The 27,919-nt window shown below is 38.7% G+C and overlaps 1 protein-coding gene across 1 annotated transcript in view; it reads left to right on the top strand.

Moving 5' to 3' along the window:
• sh3gl1a (SH3-domain GRB2-like 1a) overlaps positions 1-27,581 on the top strand; it is a 30,672-nt gene extending 3,091 nt beyond the window's left edge. Inside the window, exons 2-10 of the mRNA XM_026925322.3 lie at positions 8,851-8,919; positions 10,451-10,523; positions 10,991-11,134; positions 11,784-11,917; positions 12,175-12,333; positions 18,558-18,661; positions 19,386-19,513; positions 19,780-19,824; positions 20,816-27,581. Of these exons, the coding sequence (XP_026781123.1) occupies positions 8,851-8,919; positions 10,451-10,523; positions 10,991-11,134; positions 11,784-11,917; positions 12,175-12,333; positions 18,558-18,661; positions 19,386-19,513; positions 19,780-19,824; positions 20,816-21,009 (1,050 nt within the window). The 3' untranslated portion in view covers positions 21,010-27,581. The remainder of the gene's footprint in view (positions 1-8,850; positions 8,920-10,450; positions 10,524-10,990; positions 11,135-11,783; positions 11,918-12,174; positions 12,334-18,557; positions 18,662-19,385; positions 19,514-19,779; positions 19,825-20,815) is intronic.
• The last annotated feature ends 338 nt before the right edge of the window (positions 27,582-27,919 follow it).

A 27,919-nucleotide genomic window follows, 5' to 3' on the forward strand; every position in this document is an offset into this window, starting at 1 on the left:
TCAGGGAGTTTTTCCTTGCCACCGTCACCTCTGGCTTGCTCATTAGGGATAAGTTTATACATTTAAAATGTATATCCAGAATTTGTATATTTTTCCATTGTTAAAAGCACTATACAAACAAAATTAGATTGAATTGAATTGAAAACTTGTATTTTTACTAGTAAACATTAAATTCTAACTTGTTACTTCTGCCATTAGAATCTAAACAGTAATTACCAGCTGTTAACTTGGGAACAGATCACGAAAACTCAGCTGGATTGTGGATTTTTAGGTGATTCCTCAGTAATTAAAAGAAAATATATAGCGGTACATGTTCAGTATAATCCTTTTACAATTCATTTGACTACTGTCCACGTGGCCGACGTTGTTCACTGTTGATGCTGCTGCTTAGAGTTTTTGAATGCATCAGTGACCGGTGCAGGACACCAGCAGTCAAAAAAAAGGCCTGTTTCATCTTTTTAGGTTGAAACTGATGTTAACGATATAAAATAAATTGAACAAACTCAAAACATTCTCTAGTAACCATGACAGAAAGAGAGGGAGTTCTGTGAGTTCAGTTGAGGGCGTGTGAGATGCGGGGGAGGGGGCGGGGCTTTCAGGAAGTTGTCTAATAATGCCTACATAAATCATGCCAGATTGTGGTGATGTTTGAATTTCACTGGAGAAAAAAAAAAAACAGATCTTTTGGTGTTTTTGAGTGATGACCTATACAGGCGTACTCTGATGTTAAACTGTGGAGCTCTTAGACAAAATACGTAAAGGTGAACAGGTCTGGTAATATAATATAATCAGAGTAACGTCATCACAGTGTGATTGTGTAGGGACGATCAAATCGTTATTTTGCACAAGCACAATGTACAACAGGAGAGCAGCTGAGAGCAGGGCGTGGTTATCACTGATGGTTATCACTGATGGTTATCACTGATGGTTATCACTGATGGTTATCACTGATGGTTATCACTGATGGTTATCACTGGTCGTTTCTGGTAGCTCACGAATTAGGCTTATTTCATTCGATTATTAACCATTATACAGTTAATCTCGCTCTCAGAACAAAACAAATATCCAGAAATGTAACTTCGCCTACTCATAGTTGATAATCAAATGCTGGATTTGACTAAAACAGATTAAAATCAAATTGTTGCTCTTTCTCCTGCCAGTGGCTCGTATTCATCCATATTCAAATAGATAGATCTGTAGAATTTTTTTTTAAACACATAAAATGGGTCCCTGCTGTAGTGGGTTAAAAATGTCAAACCTATTTCATGAAAGAAGAACGTTTAACATTTAATAAAAGTCGAAACACTCTCCTTTTGAATTTTTTTTTTCTAGTTAAAATCCACATTAGCAGCCTGAAAATGACGAACTGCCTCCCGCACTGTGTTATTAGCTTCAGAAATATGGCAGGTGTGACAGGCTCGCTATTCACACACTGCTATAACCAAGACCACGTTCGAAAGTCTTAATTCACCAGGAACAAAACGTGAACTTTAGAAGAATAGAAGGAACGACAGAGTCTGATAATCACCTATCGTTTTTGTTCGACATTGGGCTGAGGTTTTGTTCTGATCTAAACAAAACGTGAAGTCTTCAAGTGCTAAGAAAGACTCTTCAGCAAGATGGCTGGTGAATTCTTGTAATTCCTGAAGAAAAGCCCAGAGAGACGGGTGTGTTACCCAACCTCACATTAACGTTTGTCGGAAATGAGATGAGTGAGAAAGATTTTGTTGCATTTTATGAATGAAGTCATTAAATCCAATCTGCAACAAACATTCATAACATTTTGAACAATTGTGAATGACTTTGCAGTCACATGACCACGTGGGTGTGATAGGCTAACTGTTCTGCATTGTGTTACAGTATAACCTTTGTGTTTGGAGTCTGGAGTGTTTCACAGAACCTGAATGTGTATGTGCTTTGTATCTATGTAAATCATCTGTATCTAATCTTCCCCCAGGATATCTTGTATTACCTAATAGGACATTTGGACTGTAGACTTCTTACTTCCTAGTACATGCACTGCTGCATCATGCAAAAATATCATATCACAATACGGAAGGCATTTGCATGATACATATAGAAAACAATATGCCAAGGTGTTCTGTTATAGGAAAATAATTAATGGCATGGTGATTTGATGTCCCAAAGTGTTTTACTCATCTTACACCACCATTATTAATTATTAATGAATATGTTGTACTTTTTATCCTTTTATAGTTACATTTAATCTAGTCGAACGTCCGCAAAACAAATTAGAATCCTGTTATCACTTATGTTATAGCAGCTATAAACATTCATTCACTCACTAGCCTCTTTTTTTTTCCCCTCTCTCTCTCGAAGTGAATTTTAAGAAAATGCAAAAGAGCAAAGTCCTCTGTCCTGAAGACTCTATCGTGCTGGAAAACCTACGGACCGTTACAAAGCGCTGACACTGAAACATCCTTCCATAAATGTTGCATGAATGGCTCCTTTCAGAAAACTTTATCAACTTTGTTAAAAACAACACTTTTGATTATGTTGGTTATGTGGAAAGACCACCATACAAATCCCTGTGAATGAGCTGTTACTATGGAAACGATAACACATTAGAATGCATTGATATAACCCTGTGATTGGAATTACTGTTGGATTACAGACAGAACAGTCATTATAGAAAATGAATCAACACCTTCTGAGCAATCACACTTGAGAATTCAACAATGTTGTGGTGTAAATCATGATATTTAGTTTTTTTGAGTTTAGGTGTCAGACAGCACAATGTTGTATATATTCGAGATATTAGAGCTGTGCAATATTTAAGGGAAACTTGAAGAAGGACAAAGAAGAGAGGCAGCCTTTGTCTCATACACAGATGTAGTACAGTGAAATTCCCTGCTTTGTAGCTGCAAGCTGGGGTCAGAGCGCAGAGTCAGCCATGAGACGGTGTCCCTCGAGCACAGAGGGCTAACTGCGTTGCCCAGCGGTCATGGGATTTGAACTCATGACCTTCTGATCAGTAGTCCAGAACCTTATTCGCTTAACCTTAACCACTAGTGTCCGCTAATCTGAAACCTGGATGATCTTTATTTTGGAGTCAAATAAACAAAATGCATCTGTCAGAATCAGAGGAAATATACTGAGGGATGTTTCCATGCTGATGTGATCCCTCTTCACTGGTTTTATCTAAAATTAATTTAATGAGATCTGGCAACCTGCATTTTTATTCATTTGTACAAAATGTACAAATGTTGTCCCATTGAGCTGGGCAGTCAGATCATCTAATATTGACTCTGCAATCAAATTTGTCACAGTTAGATATTGTGATATATTTTGATTCATTTTTTTGTACTTTTTATTTAATAATAGAAACAGCTGGTTTGACAAAAAATTAATAACTTTAAAAATTTTAGAAAGTTTATCTGTAAAATCTTTACAGATTTCTACATTTTTTTTATCCTTTTAGTGTTAAATATTATATATTTATTTATTTTTATAAACAGATAATGTATTTTAGAAATTTAAAAAATATTATTTTGTAGACTTTAAATAAAGTATCAAACTTTTTTTTTATGTTTGTTTGTTTTTTAAATGCAGTACTGTATTGCTGGAAAATTGTTTAGAAACCTCTTAGACCTGATATTTTTTGTCACGTCACCCAACCGTTACTTACCAAAAACAGTGTGAATGAATAAAATATTCTTAAATATCACTTCATCTATACAAAATAGACTTGGATCTATTTAGATTTTTCTTCACCACAGAACTTGTACACACCTGCTTTTTTTTTTTTTTTTTTTTAATGCAGGCTGACACATTAAGCAAGTATTCCTAAGGCCAAAGCTGTCAGCGTTATGGTGTAACCTCTTTGGTGGACATCCATAGTAGCGTAAAACAATTAGAAGCCTGTTGTACAACTTCAGATCTATGCATTGTAACATTTCTAACAAGGATCCTGCTCTCTGACCCAGTCAGAGCTTCTGTGAAGCAGGTTGTTAATCAGGCAATAAATCAGGCCCGAGCCCTGAAGTCTGCTGTGAGTTTGTGTGATGTGGTAAATAATATTGTAGCCAACACCCAGCCAATGGCTCCATAATTACACCTGACGCCACCGTACACGTGGCATTTGAAGTTTTGTTACATAGCAGTGTTTCTAGTTCATAGCTGCTTTAAAAAGAGCTGAGTCATTTACTTCGACATTTCATGCGTCCAGTTATGTAAGGTGAAAAACTGGCCATCCTTCTCTCTCTTCATTAATTGTTTTCTGTCCCTCGCTTTCACACCCTCAGTCCCTCTGAATCTTGTCAGATGAATCATCTTGATGAGTCATTGTATTTTGTGCATATAGGCGGGTTTGACAAAGCTTCGTTCACGTCACTCAGAGTTCGGCCATGCAGTGTACGTGGTTTAACCTTTAACCAGTATATGACGTTATTTTTACAGCCAAATGTCAGAGTGCAACAAGATTTCTTCTGTTCTCATACGAAACGTGTTAACACGTATCCGGCTTACGCGTGGATCTGCCTCACTCAATAACCAACTCAGTAATCTAGAAAATGTGAAATGTGCATGATACTTAATATAATAGCAGCCTCTGTGTGTTTTCATTGTGATGAAACATGTGTTATTTATTTATGTTAATGTTGTTGTGTGTAGCTCTGGCTTCCTGAGAGCCAATGTATTTACTCAAAAGCAAGGCAGTGTACTGCACTATAATAGTATTTTAAAAATAAATAAATAAAATTAGAATTATGGTCTGGGAAGCCTAACACTTACTATAATTTATTTAGAAAACAAAGGTTTATATTGATTAAAATACGGTAGATGGTTCTCTGCTCTGCCTGTCTCACTTCGTTTCATTCAGAAATGTTTCTTCCAAATCAGTAAATATAAATATAAAAAGTCAGGATTACTTTTCATATAGCAGCTGAAAAATTACTCTTGTTTTACAACCTAAATTCATTTTTGGTTCTGTTACAGTCACAGTTGTTAGCCAGAGTTTGCAAATGTTAGAAATTGTTAGAAAGGTTCCCGAGTGGCGCAACAGAAAAGCGTTCACCCTTTCGTCCGGAGATCGCAAGTTCAAATCCTGACGAAGCCACAGCTATCCGTGGCCAGGAGTCCGAGAGAGCAAAATTGGCAAAAAATTCCCCGTCGATGACAGCGAGAGTAGGCAATCTGTGAAAGCGTTTTCCTCTGAGTGTGTTACGCTGCACTCTGAGCAGCAGATTGAAAAGATGCAGTTAGCTAGCTTCACGTCTCAGAGGACGCACATTAGCCTTCAGCCTTCCCGGATGGTAGCTGTCATGAGATGAGTGAGAGCTGGATGGAATTGGTGAGACTACATTAGGGGGGGGGGTTAGAAATGATTGCCAAAATTGGCTATCGCAGTGGCGACCCCTAATGGGAGCAAACGAAAGAAGAACAACAACTTTATAGGAGTATATAACTTATTACTTACGTTATAAGTAAACTAGGTCTTTAACCAACAGTCAAAGACCTGATGCTGTTGAGTTTTGTTGAGAGTGGATTTTTGCTCATGTTAATTAACAAGTTTGAATTTTTTTCCCTGCTGAAGAGACAGGCCAGCTTGATGACTGCTGGCAGATGGAAAGTGTTTATGAATACCCACTACTACTTCAACACAGGTTGTTTTAAGAAGATAACACAACAGTAAGGCAATTTTTAAAAAATCTGAAACTTTTAGTAATAAGGAAGCTGGAAAATAACAGATGGCACAGGTAACAGTTTGACCAGCTCAGTTTGTGTTTTAGCAGCTGCTCAGATGAAGCTGGATTGAGTATTTCAGGACAGATACATGCACAGATTTATACAAAGCACTTACTGTAAAAATTTGTTAAACACGTAAGCATGAGTCACTCATGCTCATGACGCATGGGTAGAAACAAACATGGCCAAGAGTGCAGAGAGTATGTGCATTGCTGATACAGAGGAAAGAAGGAACTGTCTGTGTAGGTATTGTGGTTTGTCTACACATGATCAGCCATCGTTTAGCCACAAAGACGAGCATAGCTGGAGAATTTGTGGCTTTCACCCCATCAGACAGAAAAAGCAAGAGGTGGAGTAAAATTACTGAAGCTCTAACTTGTTTTGTTTTAGTCACCTGTGCTAATAATACTCAGTTCACTGCTTTGAGGTGAAATTATATATTTTCAAAGCAGTGTTAAAGAATGTCATTATTGCACAAATATCCTAAAGAACGTAATAGTATTTTTGACATTCGTCATGTCTGAACAGTACCATCATGCTCATGAAATCCCACAGTGCATTGCTTAGGGAGGTACTGTGTTGAAATAAGGTGCCATAAAGCAGTTTCTCAACTCCATTCCTAGAGGCACACTTCCCTCCAGAGGTTCAAGCTTTTCCTACTCCCATACACCCCTTATTCAGCTCATTATCCAATGGTCAAGCCTTATCTGAGGTCAGTCAGGTGTGTAATGGAAGCGTAACTCTGCAGCACAGTGGGCCTCTAGGACCGGAGCTAAGAAATAATCTTGATCTAACAAGAATTTGTAGGAAAAAGTGTCCTATGAATGGAAAAAGTGTACATAATACCAGTATACTCTGGCGTTTATGGGGAAAAGGAAGTAGGGCACTATTTGACGTGCCGAGATTGTGTCACTAAGATGTAGAGATAGGAATTTATGTTGTTTTGGAGTTATAATGTTGTTTGAGGACAATAATGTATGTTTGTAAGGCCTAGTGTTTTGCTGAAGTGAAGCAGGATTGGTTGGATCCGGATGGTTGGATCAGGAAGTGTTGAATTGGGATGTTAGATCAGACAGTTGGATGGGAATGTTGACTCGAGCGTGTTGAATCGAATCCATGAGTCAGATTCAACTCCCCCGATTCAACTCCCCCGATTCAACTCCCCCGATTTGGTTCATGAATCGGTGTAACGGATTCAACTCCTCTACAAAGCCTGTGAGGAGTTGAATTGGGTGTGTCAGAACTGAGTAAACATTCTCTGTTGTTGCGTCTTTTCAGAGCCTGAATTTTGCACTCTCGTATGAACTATAAACTCTCTGTTGTGCTGTTCTGCTTTGACTGCCAGAGTAGCTTGCCACAAGAGACCTCTCCTTCTGACTTAAACATGTGTGTGTGACAGAGTGCAGGCCCAGTACAGGGTGTTACTGACACATGTCATTCAGTCAGAGTATAATCAGTGTGACGTGTACTGAGTACTTGATAAAATATTCCTGCAGGCAAAACAGATAGTAACAGTGCCTTTCAAAACTCATATTCATTTAGTTATTATAGTTCATTATCTATTACATTATTTGTATGGTTTGTGAGTTTAAGAGCTCTTTTGTAGACGAGGAAAGCTGCTGTGCAAGGTTTTTAGGTCAACAAATTATCCTGACGTAAATGACAGCAGATTATCGACCACAAATTGAAAGGTCACCATTGATTCTACTGCATGTGGTGACTCCTGTTTAAAACCTGCTTGTAAAAAAATGTGGTTAGAATTAATGGATAATAGCCTACCAGGTCTGTAAATGTAGAACTTTAAACCTTCACACTGGAAACACTAAGATGTGAGAGATCACAAAGGCAGTGATTGCAAAAGTGACTGTTTCTGTCTTTACCAACAATGAAAGTATTTGCTTTTCTGTGTTTGCTACACCAAGAACATTGTGCAAACATGGAATGAACCCTACAGTTGGAAGGCAGGAAATATGAAAGAGATTGTTTGTTACTTGCTTGTTTCATGCAGCTTGATTATCAGACAGTGGTGGCTCATCCATAGGGACACTGTATATATCAAGTCCTCATTCACAACACCATACATACCATTCAAATACTAATGCCCTATTTTGAGTGACTCAGGATTTGAAATAGTTTTGATGGATAATAAGCCTTTCTAGATGTTGTGCAATAATGGAGAAGTGTTCTCATTGCCCACTTAGCTCCATAGAGTTATTATTGCTGAAATTGAAAGGAAAAAATATTGTATATATGAAATTAATTATTTTTCTTTTGATACGGCAACCATCTTTTGCATAAAGCAGCTGTAATCCTTGACCAAGGCAGGAAGTTGGTTGTCGTATTGAATGAAGTGATGTGCAGATTAGTTGCAATCAGCTTTCAGTCTGGTTAAGCAGAGACGCAATTTACTACACTGCAAAAGTGTTTGGTTAAAATCTTATCATGCAATCAGGATCACTGAGTTTCAGATTTCAGAGCTAACAGTTTGGTTACACACATATTGAGCATCATGGCAAAATATGAAAGAACCGCAGGTAAGTGAAGTAATGAAGGCCTGCAGGCTAAAGTGATATTAATATCATCATGTGACACAGAAAATGGTGAGCTTGTAACGCTACACTCATTTTTATTCTAGAGAAACAATCACAGTCCTAATTAAGGATGAAATGTGTTACACACTCTAAACCATCATAAAACTTTTACTATACTCACTATGACCTCTTACTTAAATGGCGTTTTCGCTGTAGAATGTGGCCCACGATTCAGTGGAGGTGATTTAGTTTGTGTGTGAATGTCTCCTGTGGTTTGCCTTAATGGGCAAGTCCCCACATGTTGGGTTCAGTGTTCATGCATTCCAGGAGATCTTGGAAGCGTGGCTATGTAATAAAGCTGTCTTCTTTGTGCTGTAGAGTATAATAAACTTTATGAAGGACAGGGAGATAGGCCTTATAGATAACTATAGATGACTCTCATATAGATGACTCTCATATAGATGACTTTCTTGGTGCACATTGCATCTCTCTCTCTTTCAGCCTTTCTTTCTGTCTTTGCTTTGCCTTTTGTTAGTGTCCCCTACCTGTGTTTGTGTATAAAATACTATGTATGTATGTACTTTTTTTTTTTTACATGTATATTTCTTTCCAGATGGTGAGTGAGAAAGTAGGAGGAGCGGAAGGCACTAAGCTGGATGAAGACTTCAAGGACCTGGAGAGGGTGAGGAGCAAATAAGAACCTCCTCTAGCAGGAGACAGAGCTCTGTACAGCTGTCATTTTAAATAATAATAGATGTCATTTATGTGCCTTTCCAAACCCCAAGGGTTCTTAACAAATATAATCAGAACCTGCCTCATATAAAATCACTGACTTAAAACAGAACCAGCAAAGCAGCATTTACGAAAAACTATTTTTACTAAAACAGTCTAGACGCTCCTGCAGAAACTTTGACCAATCCCGCCCTCTCCTAAGAAATGTTTGACCAATCCTGCCCTGTCCTGAGAAATGTTTGACCAATCCCGTCCTGTCCTGAGAAATGTTTGACCAATCCCTCTCACAACTGCAGAAAGTTTGACCAATCCCACCTTCTCCTTCAGAAGATTTGACCAATCCCACCCACTACTGAGAAACGTTTGACCAATCCCTCTTGCTCCTGCAGAAAATTTGATCAGTCACTATCAGCCCTACAGAAAGTTTGACCAATCCCACCTTCTCCTGTAGAAAGTTTGACCAATTTTGCCCACTACTGTGAAAAGTTTGACCAATCGCTCTCAGTCCTGCAGAAAGTTTGGCCAACTCCCACAGAAAGTCTGACCAGTCCTGCTCAATCCGCAGAAAGTTTGACCAGCCCACCTTCTGCAGAAAGTTTGACTAATCCACCAGCTCCTGGAGAAAGTTTGACCACTACTGCTCTCTTCTGCGGCAAGTTTCACTAATCACGCCTTCTCCTGCATAAAGTTTGACCAATCCTGCCCACTCCAACTCTAGATGTGCCCACCCCTTCCTGAGGCCTTCATTTCAATCCCACCCACTACTGCAAACATTATGACCAATCCTGTCTGGTCCTGCAGAAAGTTTGACTAATCCCACCCCTACTGCAAACATTTGTTTAATATCCTAACCACTCCCACAGATAGTTTGACCAATCCCTACCTCTCCTGTAGAAGGCTTGATCAATCCCACCCTCTCCTGTAGAAGGCTTGATCAATCCCACCCTCTCCTGTAGAAGGTTTGGCCAGTCCCTCCTGCTCCTGCAGAAATTTTGACCAATCCTTCCCGTTCCCAAAAACATTTTGACCAATCTTCCCTGCTACTGCATAAACCTTACCCAATCCACCCACTGCCACAAACTTTTGGACCAATAATGCCCATTCCTGCAGAATGTTTAACAAATCCCACCCATTTCTGCAAACATTTTGACCAATCGTCCTTGCTCCTGCAGAAAGTTTAACCAGTCCCACCCCTACCGCAAACATTTTGCCTAGTCTTGCCTGCTCCTGTAGAAAGTTAAACAAATCCCACCTGCTCCCACAGAAAGTCATGTCCAAAGCACTTCTATGTTAATGAACATGACCTTTCTTTGTCAAATCTGCCATGGGATCCAGTCCCTATGCACACCTCTAATTATAGCTCCTGTCTGTTGTTGCCTAATGGTGTGAGGTGTAGGTATACTGACTGTCAACCAGCCATAACTTTTAAGTCATGTCTCACACACCATCCTTCCCATCTCCCTGCCCTGTGTGTTTTACAGAAGGCTGATATCACCAGTAAGGCCATTGTGGAAGTGTTGTCCAGAACGTCAGAGTATCTGCAGCCCAACCCAGGTAACTAGCACAAAGAGAAAAGCTGTCAGAGCCAGACTGCCTTTAGGTTTGACCTGATGGTGGAATTGCTAATTAATTATTCTTGCACTTAGGAAAGAAATGAATGTAGTTATGGTAAGAGATATAGTTCAGATTTATTGATGCATTTGGTGCTGAAAGATGGAGGACTTGTATGTGTTTGAACAAATCACTAGATCTAAAGTGTGTGCAACTAAGCTTGCATACATGACTGGACATGTGTTACAACCTTTACGGGGTTTTACCATTCGTTAAAGTTTCGTCATATCTCTGGAACTCTGGGAAATTCCCAGGCATAAAACCTTTAAACATGCTGGGGAATTTCTTGGATAGCTGAAAACCATTACTGTTGATTCATTAATGTGTATTTAAACATGCATTGAAAGTTGCAGGAAGTTTTAAACCTCAAATTTTCATGTGAACTCACTGTAGCTGTGTTCTGTTGTCAGCATCTCGGGCCAAACTGTCCATGCTGAACACTATGTCTAAGATTCGGGGGCAGGTGAAGAGTACCGGATATCCACAGGCAGAGGGAGTTTTGGGGGAGTGCATGGCCAGATACGGCCGCGAGATGGGGGAGGACACCAACTTCGGTACGTGTGTGTGTGTGTGTGTGTGTGTGTGTGTGTGTGTGTGTGTGTGTGTGTGTGTGTGTGTGTGTGTGTAGCAGAGGAGACTGCTCACAAGAATGTGACTATGGGTGTGTGCTGGAAGATTTTATGTATTGTGAATAAGGGAAACTAGTTCACAAAATTAGTGAATGAGGCTAATAGAAGAAATGGGAATAAATGTCATGCAGTCTAAAGGATTAAGGACTGATGACAAGATTAAATTTCATTTGTGAGAACTGAAAAAAAATGCCCAGATTATTTTTATATCACATAATATCCTAACTTTTCCTCAGACAAAATATAAAAAAGACCATCGTTATCAATTTTCTTGACCCCTACACTTTTACCCTCATGAAGAAATCCAGATTCACGGTACATACATTTCTGAACCGCCTCCAACTCCAGATGTGCCCACTTCTTCCTCAGGTCTTCATTTGCATTTGGCTCGTGTATTTTTCATGTATTTACAATATCAGCTTTAACTCAGATTTTCTGATGAGATTTTCTGCTCTCCCAATTTCTAACAATTTTAATAAGCCTGTTGTATAAAGTTGGATGACCTTAAGCATCGCTTAGTGTCCGAATGCTGCTATGAAGGATGACAGTAAAATGTGTGTCCTGCGCTCTGTAGGTGGTGCTCTTGTTGAGATGGGGGAGTCTATGAGGAGGCTGGCTGAAGTCAAGGATTCCCTGGATATTGACGTGAAGCAGAACTTCATCGACCCTTTCCAGACCATCGTAGACAAGGATCTCAGGGACATCCAGGTAGGACCTTAAGAGGATGAGAGGACTGTTTTTTTTTTCCCCTTGGATTAAATCATTCTATACTAGGTACAGCTTATAATTTTTTTTTCTTTTGCACACTGACATTTACAGATGCATCATGATAATCCACCCAAAATTAGAGGAATGAGTCAAGTCATAGTTTTCATTTTCTGTTTCATTTTCTTACACTGTTTTTCTCATTTATCTATCTCTCTTTCCCTTTCTCATTTTGTTTTCTGTCTGTATCACCCCACCAGCATCAGCTAAAGAAGGTGGAGGGCCGGAGGCTAGATTATGACTACAAGAAGAAACGGCAGGGAAAGATTCCAGATGAGGAGCTGCGCGCTTCTCTGGAGAAGTTCCACGAGGCCAAAGAGGGTGCAGAGATCAGCATGCACAATCTCTTAGAAACTGATGTGAGTATAGATTAAAGGGTAGAATTTCCCAAAAGCAGCCCAATACAGATAAAAAAAAAAAACGTGTTTGGGATGCAGAGACCTTTGCGGCTGACTGGATTCCTGTACTCCATGTGTTTGCCATGTTCAAGGCAGTAACATAGATTCAGCTGAATGACTCACTGGGCTTTTCCTCACTCTCCTATCCTAATATAACCACTCTCAGGGGATTCAAGAGAATATCAGGGGACATTCTCACTCACAGCCAATTACCCAGCAGCCCTCACCATCTGCCTCCCATTAGCATATGTTTCAGACACTGGAGGGAATATGGGTAGACATACTCCGCCCTTAAAATATGCCTTTTTTTTTTTTTTTTTCTCCCTTTTTCTTCATATAATATGTATTCACCATGTATGAGTGCCAGTGTAGGTGCAGGTTAAATTCAGCTGAATCATTAGAACCCCCATGTGGAATTCCCATGTAGAATCCCCAAAATGACAATGTGGTTAATTATTAATAATAAAACGCAAAAAGTAAATCAGCAAATGGAACAGCACAGCAGCATTTTCTATTTTACTGTTGTGTTTTTTGGATTGCTAATGTATACCTACAAGCCTGTATCTAATATAATTTATATAATTTAGTCTATATAAAGTGGATTTTAAAAAAGTACTCTTCTATATTACACCTTCATTTATCATCTACTGTCCTTTTTGTATTTTTCAACATTTTCAATTGACTTTTCCTACTTTCAGTTTCAGCACATTTGTCAGTATTTATTATTTTCCTCATCTCCTCACTGCTATTATGATATATCTGGCAGGCACATTTTAATTGACTAGTAACAAAGGCTCTTATTTATACCCATTGTATAAATAAGATTTAAAAAACACATTCACAAACGGAAAATTCCCGAGCCTAATGCCTGTATCTACAGGAAGTGTAGTGCTTTATTAATGCCGTAGGATTACTAGCCATTACATCATGTAGAAAACCACATTTTGCACGAATGACTAAATGAAACGGGAACACAGCAAATTAAATATGCATATTTGAAGTATCACAGTACAAATAAGTGAATACGAGTATGACAGTGTGTTATTAATTGCTGTTGGTCAGAACAGGAATAGATTCCCCTCTGCTTACACAGAGCCTGTACCCGTGTGTATCCTTATAAGCCTAGTGCTGTTATTAAGCAGTGACTCAGATACAGCCAAGTGGAACAGGGACAGAGTCTAAAGACAACATCTGAAGCATTTCAGTACATTATTAACCATTGCTTAGTAATGTTTGTGTGAAACACAAAAGCATAAAAGGTAACTGCATTGTACCGCCACTTCTTCAAAACCCATGAGGAAAACTATTGCAATGGAAAATTTTCGGTATCAATTTTAAAAGTATTCCTGGGAAATGATTTCCACGCTCTCTCCCTTTGGGGATATGAAACAGGGGACACAAACTTGTGTCATGTGTCATAACATTTCATAACGGGGTGAACTCAATTCCAGAGGTATTTGATATGTCGTTTTTTTTAAATGATGTTGACGTTGATGAGCACATTTACAAATTCCTTCATGAGCAGCAGGTCACACTTTCGGTTCCCCAGGACTAAGCTTGGATACGTTGGATAGGTTTGGACACGCTCTCTCGTTGTTGTGTAACTTGAGTGGTGAGGAAATTAGAAAATGTTGCATGAGTGAAATAGGAAATTCATAATAATTGGGAAAGTGAAATGTTGGAAAAATAAAAAGAGAGAGTAAATGATGAAGGAAAGGAAAACATAAAGTTTTATTGACCATTGCTTTGAATAATTTCCTAGAGACTCAAATACCTCTATAATCATTTTTTTAATTATATTTTTGACTCACTAGTTGACTTTAATAGGCTAATATCACTTTAGACATTCCATATATTAGAACATAACAAATGCCTTGTATTATTCCTTGCATTTTGATACCTTTGAAACATCCTCCTTGTTTTTGTCTGAGCATCTCAAATCAGATTTTTTTTTTTTCCTCCTTCAATTTGAGCCACTTTCATATATAGTGTTAGATCAGATGTATATCTGTGACCTTGTGATTGTAATGACAGTCATTACACGTATCACCATGTTTCTCTCAGCACAGAAATGCCAGTAATGGCTGCAAATATCGCAGACCTTGTGTTCCATCTATACAGCTAGCTTTTTTTCCCCACCCTCTCGCCCTGTTCATGAACAGCTGATGAGCTGCCACCTGACCCTCAGAGCAAAAGCCTTGATTTATATGTGATCATTTTAGCGCTAATGCAGTGATGAAATGGCAAATAAGCGTTTTTCTCTATGATTCATGCGGCTCATGTTCATGTGCATTAATTGACTGGAAATTTTAGGGCAGAAGCCTGTGGTAATATGGCTCACTAAGAAGCATGAATGTGAACTGTCAAGACGGAAGATTAGATCTGAACAAAAACAACGCTTGTAATGTGGGCATAGATTAAGGCTATTTTTATACTAATTGTTTGTGATATTGTATCTTTCGTTTCCAGCACATCAAATTGGTTCCATGCATGTTTGATTTCTTATTCGTCCTCATTAATGGTTGTTTTTCTCCTCTGCAGGTCATGAAAGTGCATTTTGATTAGAGAAAAGCTAGAATAATATAGCAACCAGTTAATAGCATGTTTTATTATATCCATAGTTCTAACTGCACTTACAGAGCTATTCTTAAATCCTTTGATAAAATGCCAGCGCGTATAATTGAATATTTCTGGCATTTCTGCACTCTATTGTTCATTGAGCTGTTAAGATATTCCTTAAAAGCCATTTAAGGGGAAACAGATTCATGTGCATTAGTCTATGAGTGCTCTAAATGAAATGCGTGTTCAGCAGGGAGAGGTGGTCTTTATTTATTTATTTTTTGTCCTTAAGATGTGTGCTGTCGTGCGTCATTCTCTCTGCTCGTATTCTCGCAAATCACACGAATCTGGCAGAAGCTGTGACCGCTTCTACAGTACATGAAATTAAAAACTTCTCAGCAATAATGAGCTGAACTACAGTGACCCCTGTTTTTTTGGCAGACCAGGATTCAGTTACTTAGTACACACCTAAGTAGAAGTGGAGTGTGCACATCTGTCACATCTGGAAGTGAAGTAAAAGTTCAATAGGACAAGCACCAGACAAGTCAGTTCCTTAAGTCTGTACGCAGGATTGATTCTAGGCTTGTTTAGGGGGTGCGTCATGTTCATATTTCACACGGACCAATTCCTTCCAAAGCATGCGTTGATTAGACAGTGTTATGTGATACATCTGTTTGGGGTGAAATGAGGCTGGTACTGTTAAGAGTCATCTTGTTCGGGTAACCATGTGGAAAATAACCAGTTAAACCAGGTGGGGGTGTGAATAATGTGAGAGTAAAGACCAGGTTGTTGTTATTTATTGTTGTTGTTGTTGTTGTTGTTTTACATTGCTATGCCATTTATTTCCACAAATTGTGTACACCCAGGAATAATAGTAATAAAAGTAATAAAGCAAATAGCCATCAAAGGTGGCAGTAAAAAAAAAAATTAACAGAAAAATACATTTTCAATTCATCTCATTTTACTGTTTATTTAGACAAAAATGGTAAGAACACTAATAAACAAATTACTTTTTTGTTTTTATTTTAGTCCATGGCTCTTACTTTAATCAACTTGAGTTGTGAGCAAAACCTAGACCCTGGCATGCGAAGGGAAAAGACTTGCACGTGTCTCAGTGCTCGCTGAAATGAAGTGCTCTCATGCACAGCAGTTTCTCTGCGTGCTTGCGTCACTGCTCCACACTCTAATGCGTTAATACCTTTGTGTACACGCAATTCACACCACCTTGCACTCAATCTGACTGACCGCACTCGCTGATACTGCTCTGCACACTCACACACTCTAGTAAAGATTTAAGACTATAGGATGCATTTTGTATAAGCGAGGCATAATATCTTTCTACTGCAATGGTACACAATGCCCCGCCCCCTCAAGCGCTTTCAATCAGCACAGCTCAACAGCCGTGCTTCTAGACTAAACACGTCTATGCTTGGTACAATAAATGTTGTGTTCATGTAGGATATGACGTCACGCGGCGTGTTTAAAGGTTCAGTTATACTCGCGTGTGGGAATACTAGTGTCCTGCTATGATTTGTATGAAATACATCATACAATAATAATCTTTAAACCTGGCAGTAAACAAGTGGTTAACCATCACAAGGCATAGGATACTATGTACATCCCTTACTAATATTTTATTATTAATTTTTATCTAATTGATGTATTGTTTAACTATTATTATTTTACTTTCGCTCATCACCGATGAACTTTTTTTTTGCCTTATATTGATTATAACTTGTACAGAATTATTAATTCAGGTGTAGTCTAGGGATGGGCGATATGACAGATGTCATGATGAATACATATCATGATACACGATATGTATTTCTTAAACACCCATGGCAGATTACGTATCCCATGGTCGTGGAAAAGATGTTACTGAAGGGGAAAATTGTTGGCCTGCATCAAGCAAAGAAAACAACTAAGGAGATTGCTGAAATCACTGGAACTGGGTTATGAAATGTCCAGTGCATTATTAAAGCCTGGAAGGATGGTGGTGAACCGTCAACTTCAAATCCTGTAAGCAGAAATGTAGTCGGAAAAAAATCTTGAATGATCGTGATCTGAGATCTTTAAAACGCTTGATGATGTCACATCATAAAAAAAATCGACAGGAAAACTCACGGCTATGTTTAATAGTGAAAGTAAGAGCATTTCCACACGCAAAATGTGATGAGAACTTACAGGATTGGGACTAAACAGCTGTGTGGCCACAAGAAAGCCATTTGTTAGTGAGGCTAATCGGGGAAAAAATGACTTCAATTTGCTCTGGAGCATAAAGACTGGACTGTGGAGCAATGGAAAAAGGTCCTGTGGTCTGATAAAATCAGATTTACCCTATTCCAAAGCATTGGGCGTGTCAGGGTAAGAAGGGAAATGCATGAAGTGATGCACCCGTCATGCATAGTGCCTACTGTACAAGCCTCTGGAGGCAGTCTTATGATCTGGGGTTGCATCAGCTGGTCAGGTCGAGGCTCAGCCTCATTGTGTGGCAATAAAATGAAGTCAGCTGAGCACTTGAGTGTACTGAATGACCAGGTTCTCCCGTCAATGGACTTTTTCTTCCCTGACGGCACAGGCATATTCCAGGATGAAAATGCTAAGATTCATCAGGCTTAACTTGTGAAAGAGTCGTTCAGGGAGCATGAGGAATCATTTTCACACATGATACAGAGTCCTGACCTCAACCCCATTGAAAGTCTTTGTATATATATATAGATATATATAATATATATAAAATGATATAAAAAAAAATTTAGTGAACCATTAAAAAAAAAAAAAAAAAAAAAAAATTAAAAAAAATTAATTCAACAAAAATAAATGAACACTGAAAAGGAGGAAAAATGGTTAAATTCTGTAAAAAGTACATTTTACATTTTTAAGTGCAAATGTTCACATCACATTTCCTGCTTCCAATCAGAATTTTGTGATCAACCCACAATATCTTAGGAAAAGTGTATTATGAGATAATTTAGATATTATATCATCATCTCGCCCAGCCACATTGTACTCACTTGTGTTTTTAATTCGTTCTTCACTGTATTTATCTGGAAGACTGTCTGTGCTATCTGCAGACCACAGCATCTTTCCCTGTGTAAAACCTGAAATGGAAAGTAACAGGACGAGGTCACATGATCGATCGCATGATTTGCCGTCCCTTCCTCGGAATGGATCGCTTTCACACATGATCCAGTTGCACCGTAGTTCATTCAAGGTTTTTATTTGGATCAGACGTCTGTACCCGGGACCGCGCTCGAGTTTTCACACATGACCAAGCAGACCAGAGCAAAAATGTGAAGAGTGTGTGCTGTTCTCATTTCGATTTCGTTCTGTGCTTATCTCAGAGGAAACTGCTGAGTTTAGACGGAAGTGTCCTTGTCCTGTTTCTGTACGCTGGAGCGCTGGATTAGCTGCTCACTCAAGCACATCCTCATTTGCATTGGAAAACTGTTAGTGCACTGAAGAGAGCAGCAGCACCAGTGGAAGAGTTTACATGGATATTTAGTACTATGTAATACTTGGGTGGGGAGTAAAGGTGTGGTTGATTTCCACATAATCACAAGTGTGTGTGTGTGTGTGTGTGTGTGTGTGTGTGTGTGTGTGTGTGTGTGTGTGTGTGTGTGTAGGTGGAACAGGTGAGCCAGCTCTCCGCTCTGGTAGAGTCTCAGCTGCAGTATCACAAACAGGCGGTGCAGGTGCTGGAAGAACTGTCCGAGAAAATGAGAGACAGGTATGAAGCTCTCACTCCTCTTCAGTTTTCTCCTTCTCTCTGCTGTTACGTTATCACCTCCCGTCTTTTTTGTCTTTCTTTTTCTTTTGCCTTCTTGCCTTCTTTCTTACTGTTTTTCCATACTTAACCTTTTTATTGCTTGCTTGCTTTCTTTGTTTCTTTTTTTTTATTTCTTTTTCCTTTTTTCTTTTTCTTTCTTTCTTTCTTTCTTTCTTTCTTTCTTTCTTTTTCTTGGTTGCCTTCTTACTTTTGTTTGCTTTCCTGTCTTCATTTGGTTTTTATATTTTTTTTCTTTATTTCTTGCTTGCTTGCTTTCTTGCCTTCCTTCTTTCTTTCTTTCCTTCTTTTTTTACTTTTTCTTACATTTTTCTTCCTGTCTTTGTGTCTTTCTTTCTTTCTTTCTTTCTTTCTTTTTCTTGCTTGCCTTCTTTCTTGCTTGCTTTCTTGCCTGCTTTCTTTTGTTCTTTCTTTCTGTTCTTTTCTTGCTTGCTTGCTTGCTTTCTTCCCTTCATTTGTTTATTTCTTTTTTTTACTTCTTTCTCTTTCTTGCTTGCCTGCAAAGAAAGAGACAAACAATTTAGGAAAGAAAAAAGAAAGAAGGCAAGAAAGCAAGCAAGAATTATTTTTCTTTACTTTCTTGCTTTCTTTCTTTTTCTTTCTTTCTGCCCCCTTGCCTCACGTGTGTGTGTGTGTGTGTGTGTGTGTGTGTATACACATGTCTCAGACTGAACAATGCCCAGGCTCAGCCACGTCAGAAGCGAATGCCCAAGCCAATGCCCAGCTTTGACTCGGACCCGGAGTCTTCTAACGGGAGTTTCAGCCCAACATCTGTTCCCTCGAGCTATAACGCAGGTGAGCTTGACCTCACATCCTGCCTATGTTCTCCTGTTCCAGTGAAAGTGATAATGAGCATGAATCATAATGACTGTGTTACCTCTTTTACCACAGCGCTGTTGAGTTCTCCAATCACAAGCAGTGGATTAATTAAGTTTTTCTGTAACACAACAAGCTGATTTTTTTTCTTATTAACTTGAAGAGAGAGAAAGAGAGTGTGGTGAAGGAATGGCTGTTTATACTGTTTACACAGTGCACTGATGCTGTCTTCTTTATTTCTGCAGCACCTGCTCTACCCACCCGAACCTCTGTACGCCAGAAACGGCAATGTGAGTCTGACACCCACTACCGTACACTCACACACACACACACACACACACACACACCTCCTACTTTACAGTCAAAAATATACAGCACAGTTTCTTACACACAGTCTCTGTTTCAGGAATATTTGGACAAAATTTACACAGATTTTGAATTTAAACACTTTTCCACTTGCTAAATCTAATCACTCTACTGAGACATGCTTGCTCTCCATTTGCTTCTTTTGTTTTGCACTGAAGCTGTGAAACTAATGTCTTAATAATGACATTATTAACCTAACCTTTTTTTTTTTTTTTTTTAATAATTGATTTTGTAAAAGGAGAATCTGTATTCATAAAGAAAATGTAGGAATGGTCATTATTAATAAAAGAAGAAATGAAAGTGTAATTAAAGTGTAATTATAGTGTAATTATCCGCATAACCTCCAGCTTTCTGGGACAATACCACCTTTAAACATTTGAAGTAATACCAGTATGTGCAGGTTGAGACATAATGTGTGTGGGATTGTAGCTGATATAAACTTGCAGTAGCTTCAAAAATGAAAGTAGTGAGCATCAGACAGCAAAGAGCTCAGTGAGAAGTTCTATGTATTTGATTTTTTTTTTTTTTCATTTCTTTGAATTTGATCGAGTCCTTTAAACTCTAATTGGGGGAAAAATGAAAGACAGAAATGCTTTATCATTTGCTAATGAATTAGTGACAAACTGTCTGATTCTCTCTCTCTCTCTCTCTCTCTCTCATATTCTCATTATTTTTCTGTCTGCCTGAATTTCTCTCTCATTCTGTCTTGCTCTCTTTTTGTCTGCATGTCTTTTTCTGTCTCTCTCTATCTGTATATCTGTCTGTCTCTCGGTCTGGCTGTCTCCGTGTGTCTCTCTGTCTCTATATCGATATATGTCTCTCTGTATCTCTCTCTCTCCCTCTGTCTCTGTAATTCTTTCTCTGTCTCTCTCTCTCTCTCTCTCTCTCTCTCCCCCATCGTTCCATCTTCTGTAGCACTGGACCAGCCTTGCTGTAAAGCCCTGTATGACTTTGAGCCAGAGAACGATGGAGAGCTGGGTTTCCGTGAGGGCGACATCATCACACTGACCAGCCAGATCGATGAGAACTGGTACGAGGGCACGCTGCGTGGCCAAGCCGGCTACTTCCCCTGCAACTACGTCGAGGTGGTGGTACCACTTCCTCACTGAAGCCCACTGACTGGAGAAACGAGGGACGGCAGGGAAGAGAGAGAGCGAGAGAGAGATATAGAGTTGCAGTGGTGACAAGATGGAGGGTTAAATAAAAAGCAGCAAAGGCTGGAGACTTGGAACAGTGTATGAATACGAACTACGCCATGAGACGCAAAATATTCTGTTCTTTCCTGTGCAGTTTTTCCAGAATGTCTCTTCAGTCAGATTACCAGTGGAGGTGGGTCTCTAAAACACTATCATATCCAGAAATCTTGCCCTGCCCTCTTAATGAGTGACTGAGCCAAGAGAGATTATATTCTATATTTTCCCTAAATCTTATTTTTTTCCTTCAGAAATATGTTAAACACAGTCTCTCTCTCTTTTTTTATCATAATGTACATCATCCGATTCTGTCCCTCTTCCGTCTTCCCTTCACAATTATGTAAACAGGCTTGTCTTTGCGTTTTTAATCAAGTGGACCTCATTTTTTTGTGTGTGTACTCTCTGCCCCCTAGTGGCCATACCATGATACAACACCTCAAACCATTTGAAGTATATGCACCAGCTTTTCACCGGCGTACTTGATTCCGATTCTGATTTCTTCTGCTCTTTTTGTACCGAATAGTTTGACCTTTTGATAAGAGTTACTTACGTCCAGATCTTTTTGCCAACGAATCTGAAGGTCAGACCATAATCAGCCTACAACTCGTGTTTATTTGCTAACAGTGTTGCTCAGACGTCCCTGTAGTTTTATAGTCCGGCTCTGCGACCCTGACTAATGATGCTTGACCATTTCTCTAGCTGGTTAGGAGAAATGATAAGGAAAGATTTGTTTAGATTTAATCCATAAATCAGGACTCAACCACCTTGATGTTTGTTTACAGCACACAGCACTTGATTGGAAGAAGTGCCTGGAGTGTTAATGTGAGTGAGTGACAATCTGGCCAAAAATAAGAACATTTTCAGCTTCTTTTTTTTTTGGCCTTGGTTTCAACATAACTCCTCTTTTATTAGGTTCTCTTCTTTCAGATAGTTTTTGTTTATCGAGGCCAAGAAACTCCTGTATTGCTCTGTATTGCTCTCAGTTCCTTCGTGAAAAATGATTAGACATGATCTGATACAGAGGTGGACAAATCATAAATAAATTACCTAACGCACTAGCCAAGTAAAAGCTCTAATGTGTTGCCCAGTCTCGTGTTTTGGTGGCCCAGAAACCGAAATGATGGCTAAAAGTGGTAGCTATATTAATGTAATAACATAGCTAGGTAGTTAAGTGCATTAATATATTCTACTCTAATTATAATCCTCTTCTAGCACATCATGTTTGCAGCCTCGACAAAAAATCCGCAAGTAGTTGGCCAGAGTTTTAGCTATGACATTAGCTTCTGTCCTTACACTGCACAAAAAGATAGTATGTGAGTTTGGCTAGCATCTGTATTTTCTCTCTATGTGTTTAACCTTGATGGGACTGCAGGAGAGTTTTACTCTGGCTTTGTGCTGCACTTTATTTTGCTCAGATTCATCAGCGTTAACGTCTGCGTGTTCGTGATCCAGAAGATCTGTGTTTGCTAATTAATCCACCTGGTAAAATCCGTTCTGCCGTCACCCAGAGCGCTCCTCAGCCGATGTGTGTAGTGCAGCAGGCAGTGGGATTTGGCATGAATAGCGCACCACCATGAAGCGATTTAAGCTTGAATATAGCTACATAACAAATGAAAACGTTTTGTTTTGAGAAAGTCAAAAAAGTAGAAAGATTTTCTTTTCTTTTCTGGTTAGTAACTCGTCTACTACTCGTTCGAATAAAAAAATCAATTTAAAAAACGTTCACAGCGTCAAGTTATGTCACACCACCCTAAAGCGCATTCGTTCACGCATAGCTACATAGCGGGCTCCTAAGCAGTGCAACAGAAAAGCGATCATTCTATCGTCTGGAGTGTTTGAATCCCAACGGTGCCAGGTAGCAAAACTGGTCCTGCTCTCTGGGTGGGCGAGATGCTATACTCTCTCTCTCGCCTGTCAATCACAGTGATGCTAGCCAATCGTGGGCGTCTTTGAGCTCATGTATGTGGAAGAGGGCGGATAGCGCTTCTCCGACGAGTGTATTGCGATGTCCAGCATGTTGAAAAGATGAGTTTGGTTGGTGTCACGTTAGCATTCAGATGTCGTGTGATGTGGGCGAGCTGGCTGGGGGGTGGGAATTAGCAGGTGACCAAATTGGGGAGAAAACATAGTTACATTCCAAATGAAAACGTTTGTTTTGCAGACTTAAGACCTACTTGTCCATTGAGCAGCTACAAATAACAACAAACAACTTTTGCTTTGTCCACCTCTGTAATATGAAACTTGTAAGGTAAAGGGAAACTGAGCTATTGTAACATCCTCTTTGAATTTGACCCGCACTGTGTACATGTGTACTGTGCTTTATGGTGTAATGCGATCCTCCCCGGTTCTTCCTGTCTGGATGAAGCAGAGCTGCTTTCTGTACGAGTCTGTACGAGTCTAAGCTGAACCTAAAGACAAATCTTTGACCTATTTCATGACTTTATCTATTTTTAATGTTCAAAGTTGTTTCGTGTGTGTGATTGCACAACAATGTGTCAAAGGATGCACATGGTTTTGTTTCAGGGTTTTTCACCTGCACTTTTTTTTAAACTCACAAACTGCTTGATGCATAAAATGAAGCCTGGAATTAAAAGCCAGAGCAAGAATCTGGGTTTTCATCAAGAGTTTTCACTCATCTTCCATGTCTGGGCGGATCTAGTATTATCTCTGCTTATCCTTTACAGACTGTTTTTTATAAGCGACACTACAGGACAAGCCTTATATCAGGATCAATCTTCTGTAGGAAACCTTTTATGTTTTTTTTTTTTTTTTTTCCCTGATTTTTCTCATTAGCTGCTATCTTTTATTATTCAGCTTTAATTAAAACTGGTCCATTTCTCTTCTGAGTTCACTCTACCACGTGCACATTTTTGTAATGGGTGATTAATCAGCACAGTGAAATGAGGTGTCGGTCTTTTGTAATGAAGTGCATTGTGGTAGCGTGTGTAGTTTTTTTTTCCCGTTCTGCTGTAATGCTTCCGAGGACAATCTGGGGAGGGACTCCGTACGGTATTTATATGAGGTATTAAACTGCGAATCCAAATGTCACCGGATGATATTTTTAAAAAATATATTTTTCATATGTGGAATATTAACTACTAAAAGTAAAATAGCTTTATTTTAATACATCGCAAAGACAACTAGGCCACACATTACGTAATATGCGATATGAATTTAATGCTTACCTTCTTGTAGCTTTAGCATCTTGTCTTTAAAGGGCTCCATTTTGAAATCAGGTTTATATTTGTGATAGGTTTTAAAGCCTAAAACATTTGTGCCTGTGTCTCTCTTCCGTTAATGTTTGAAATGTTTCCCTGTTATTACAGTGAATATGACTAAAAAGATATATTTTTCATCTTAAATAAACAGACAAATGGAAAAAAATCTGCGTTCTCTGCTTGTGAATTGTGCATTGATATTACTCTTAGGCAATATGGCGGTTAAGCAGGTAGCGTTGCCATCTTACAGCTATAGGTTTGATCCTGAGCTCAGGTCACTGTCTGTGTGGAGTTGCACATGTTGTCCCGGTGTCCATATGAGTTTCCTCTGGGTTCTCCAGTTTCCTCCCACTGTCCAAAAACATACCAGTATGGCAGGGTGTCCAAAGTCTGACCCCAGGGCCAAATGCAGCATGTGGACAGATGTTAACTGGCCCGGGGCGTCTCTATTAGAATGTATGATAGTTAGACTGTGTTAACGGTTACAATTTAAGAGCCTTTTTTTTCACACTGAATACACCTGCAAATTAATTTACACAGTGATACTTGGTCATGGTTTCAGACAAAAAGCACAACGTTAACAGTGAGGAGTGAAAAAGAGCTGGAAGCCACGAAGCATGGAAATCCTTTTAAGAATTCTGGAAAGAGTACTTAACTAAAGTGGACTTGCAACCAAGTATTAAAAATGACAATTTAATTTATGACTGTTAGTTTGGCTAATAACTTTTGGTCCCTGAAATAGGGGGGGACCACATATAAAAAGTGAGACACCCAGGGGGTATTGTGGCCTCTTGTTCGGTGTTCCCGGGATTGACTCCGGATCCACCGCAACCCTGACCAGGAAAAAGCAGTTACTGAAAATGAAAATATTCCTTTTTTTAAACTATAGGGTTAGTCTCAAACTATAATCAAACTATACTAATTGTTTATCATTTTTGTAGTGTATTAAGCATGTCTTCTTTAAGGTGTTGCTGTAGTTTGAGGATTCCTTTGATTTATAATAATGAAACAATATACAGTGAATAAGATATTTATTATTATTATTATTATTATTATTATTATTATTATTATTATACTGCAGCTTTGTTGAATTCTCCGATCTGGTTGGTCCGAAGGTTTTGATTCATTTTGTATAACAGTAGCACTGATAGTAGCGCTATATATTCATGAGCTTCTTCTAATAGGTTATCGTTTCTATGGTAACAGCTCATTCATAGGGACCTGTATGGTGGACATAATCTAAGCCTAATAATAAACAGATTAAAAAGAAGTGATGTTATTTAAGAAAAAGAAAAATGTATAATCGTTGATATGGTAACATAGTATAAGCAATACAGTTTTCTGTAAGGTGAATTTATTTATTTAACGTTTACAGAAGGAGTCTCCAGTGTCAGTGTTTTGTAACAGTCAGTAAGTTTTCCGCCACACGAGAGTCTTCCGGTTTCCAGTTTCTCTGAAACATGCCAAGCTGCTTTTTTTGTTTGTTTCTTTACTTAAAGAGACAGAAAAAAAGAGTCTGGTGAGAAAATGAATATTTAAAGCTGTTATCATATGATAACATGGACTAACCTGTGGACGTTCCGCAACATTAAATGTAACTATAAATGGATAAAAAGTATGATGTGTACTTCATTAATAAATTGCCGTGGTATAAGAGATAAAACACTTCTGGACATGCTGTTGTTGGAAAATAGTTGACTTCAGAGTAGTAACCATCCCAGCAGTGATGTTTTCCCTATAACAGCAGTGTTATTCCTTATATTACATTAAATTATAGCCAACTGAGCTATGAATATTGATGGCTGTCATATTGTCAAGTGTTATATGAAATGTTCTACTCTTATAAAAATGGTTGCTATAAGACTCATACACAAGCACAAACTCTAGGTTTTTGCGTTTGTTTACCTCACCATCATAAAAAAAAGGTTGCTTTATGCTCTAAATTCCTTGAGGGAACAATCTAATCAGAGCCTGCCATATTGGCCATGCCGGATATGAGCTGTGAGCAGACTATTGTGTGTCTGTGAGGATTCATCTATTTGCAGATAGATTTTGTCTGCCAGCTTTCACCCAGAGAAGGCGTGTCATGGTTTTTTTTTCTGGCATGCTATACAGTTTATGGAAAGCCAAAAGCTCCAAAACAACCTACTTTTGCCGAAAGCTTCATGATCATTCAATTTACTTTCTGTTTTTTGATATTAGAATTTGGTTATCATGGGATAAGACCTTGTTCAGAGCTCGTTATCATGATGCATCGTGTTTAAATATCCTATAATTACAAAGTTCTTCATCAGTTCTACTTAATGCTTGTGATCCTCTGCCATTTATACACTGCATATTATTCACATCTGTTCACATCTGTGACCTCATGAGATGTTTATTAGTCTGAAACTGAGCCAGGACCACACTGATAGTAGATGATGGATGGTCTCGCATGCCTCCCTTTCTATTCAGAGATATTTATTTCAGTTTTGACATAGATGCCTCTCTTAACTACTCTTTCAAGTGCGTTGTTTTTTTCTGGCCAGAATGTGTACATTACTAATCTCAAAGAAGTTTCCTTTGGCCTTTAAGGGGAGATAGACTGCTGAGTGATGAATCTACGTCTGAGGAATCTGCCCTCTTGTCATGAGACATCTGTTTATAATACTACACCCCAGTATGATGTTTATTTCATGATGTCATGAGCGTGCCTCGCACACATTGCTTAAATAGCAAGGATTCCGTATCATTTAGATGGAGAACTGAAGAAGAGGAAAGAGGAGCAGTGAAACATCAACATGAGCTGAAGTCTGGTAAGACTTACGGAAACAGGACAAAATATTATAGTAGGAACATAGTGTTCAAACTGCGAATAATTATGCATATGCTTATAGAGCACTTCAAATATGTAATGCACTGGACGTCACAGGCAATGTGCTTCCTCTTCTCCATACATGAAATGTAACTACACCACTGAACCCCACCCTGAAATACTCCCAAATACTTATACAGTTGAGGTCAAAAGTTTACATCCCCCTTTCAGAATCTGCCAAATGTTTATTATTTTAGCAAAATAAGAGGGATCATACAAAATGCATGTTATTGTTTATTTAGTGCTGACCTGAATAAGATATTTCACATAAAAGATGTTTACATATAGTCCACAAGAGAAAATAATAGTTGAATTTATAAAAATGATCCCGTTCAAAAGTTTACATCCCCTTGATTCTTAATACTGTGTTGTTACCTGAATGATCCACAGCTGTGTTTTTTTGTTTACTGATAGTTGTTCAAGAGTCCCTTGTTTGTTCTGAACAGTTAAACTGCCTGCTGTTCTTCAGAAAAATCCTTCAGGTCCCACAAATTCTTTGGTTTTCCAGCATTTTTTTGTATTTGAACCCTTTCCAACAATGACTGTATGATTTTGAGATCCATCTTTTCACACTGAGGACAACTGAGGGACTCATATGCAACTATTACAGAAGGTTCAAACGCTCACTGATGCTCCAGAAGGAAAAACCATGCATTAAGAGCCGGGGGGTGAAAACTTTTTGAATTTGAAGATCAGGGTAAATTTAACTTATTTTGTCTTCTGGGAAACATGTAACTATCTTCTGTAGCCTCTG

This window comes from Pangasianodon hypophthalmus, chromosome 21, assembly GCF_027358585.1.
Source record: "Pangasianodon hypophthalmus isolate fPanHyp1 chromosome 21, fPanHyp1.pri, whole genome shotgun sequence".
NCBI lineage: Eukaryota > Metazoa > Chordata > Actinopteri > Siluriformes > Pangasiidae > Pangasianodon > Pangasianodon hypophthalmus.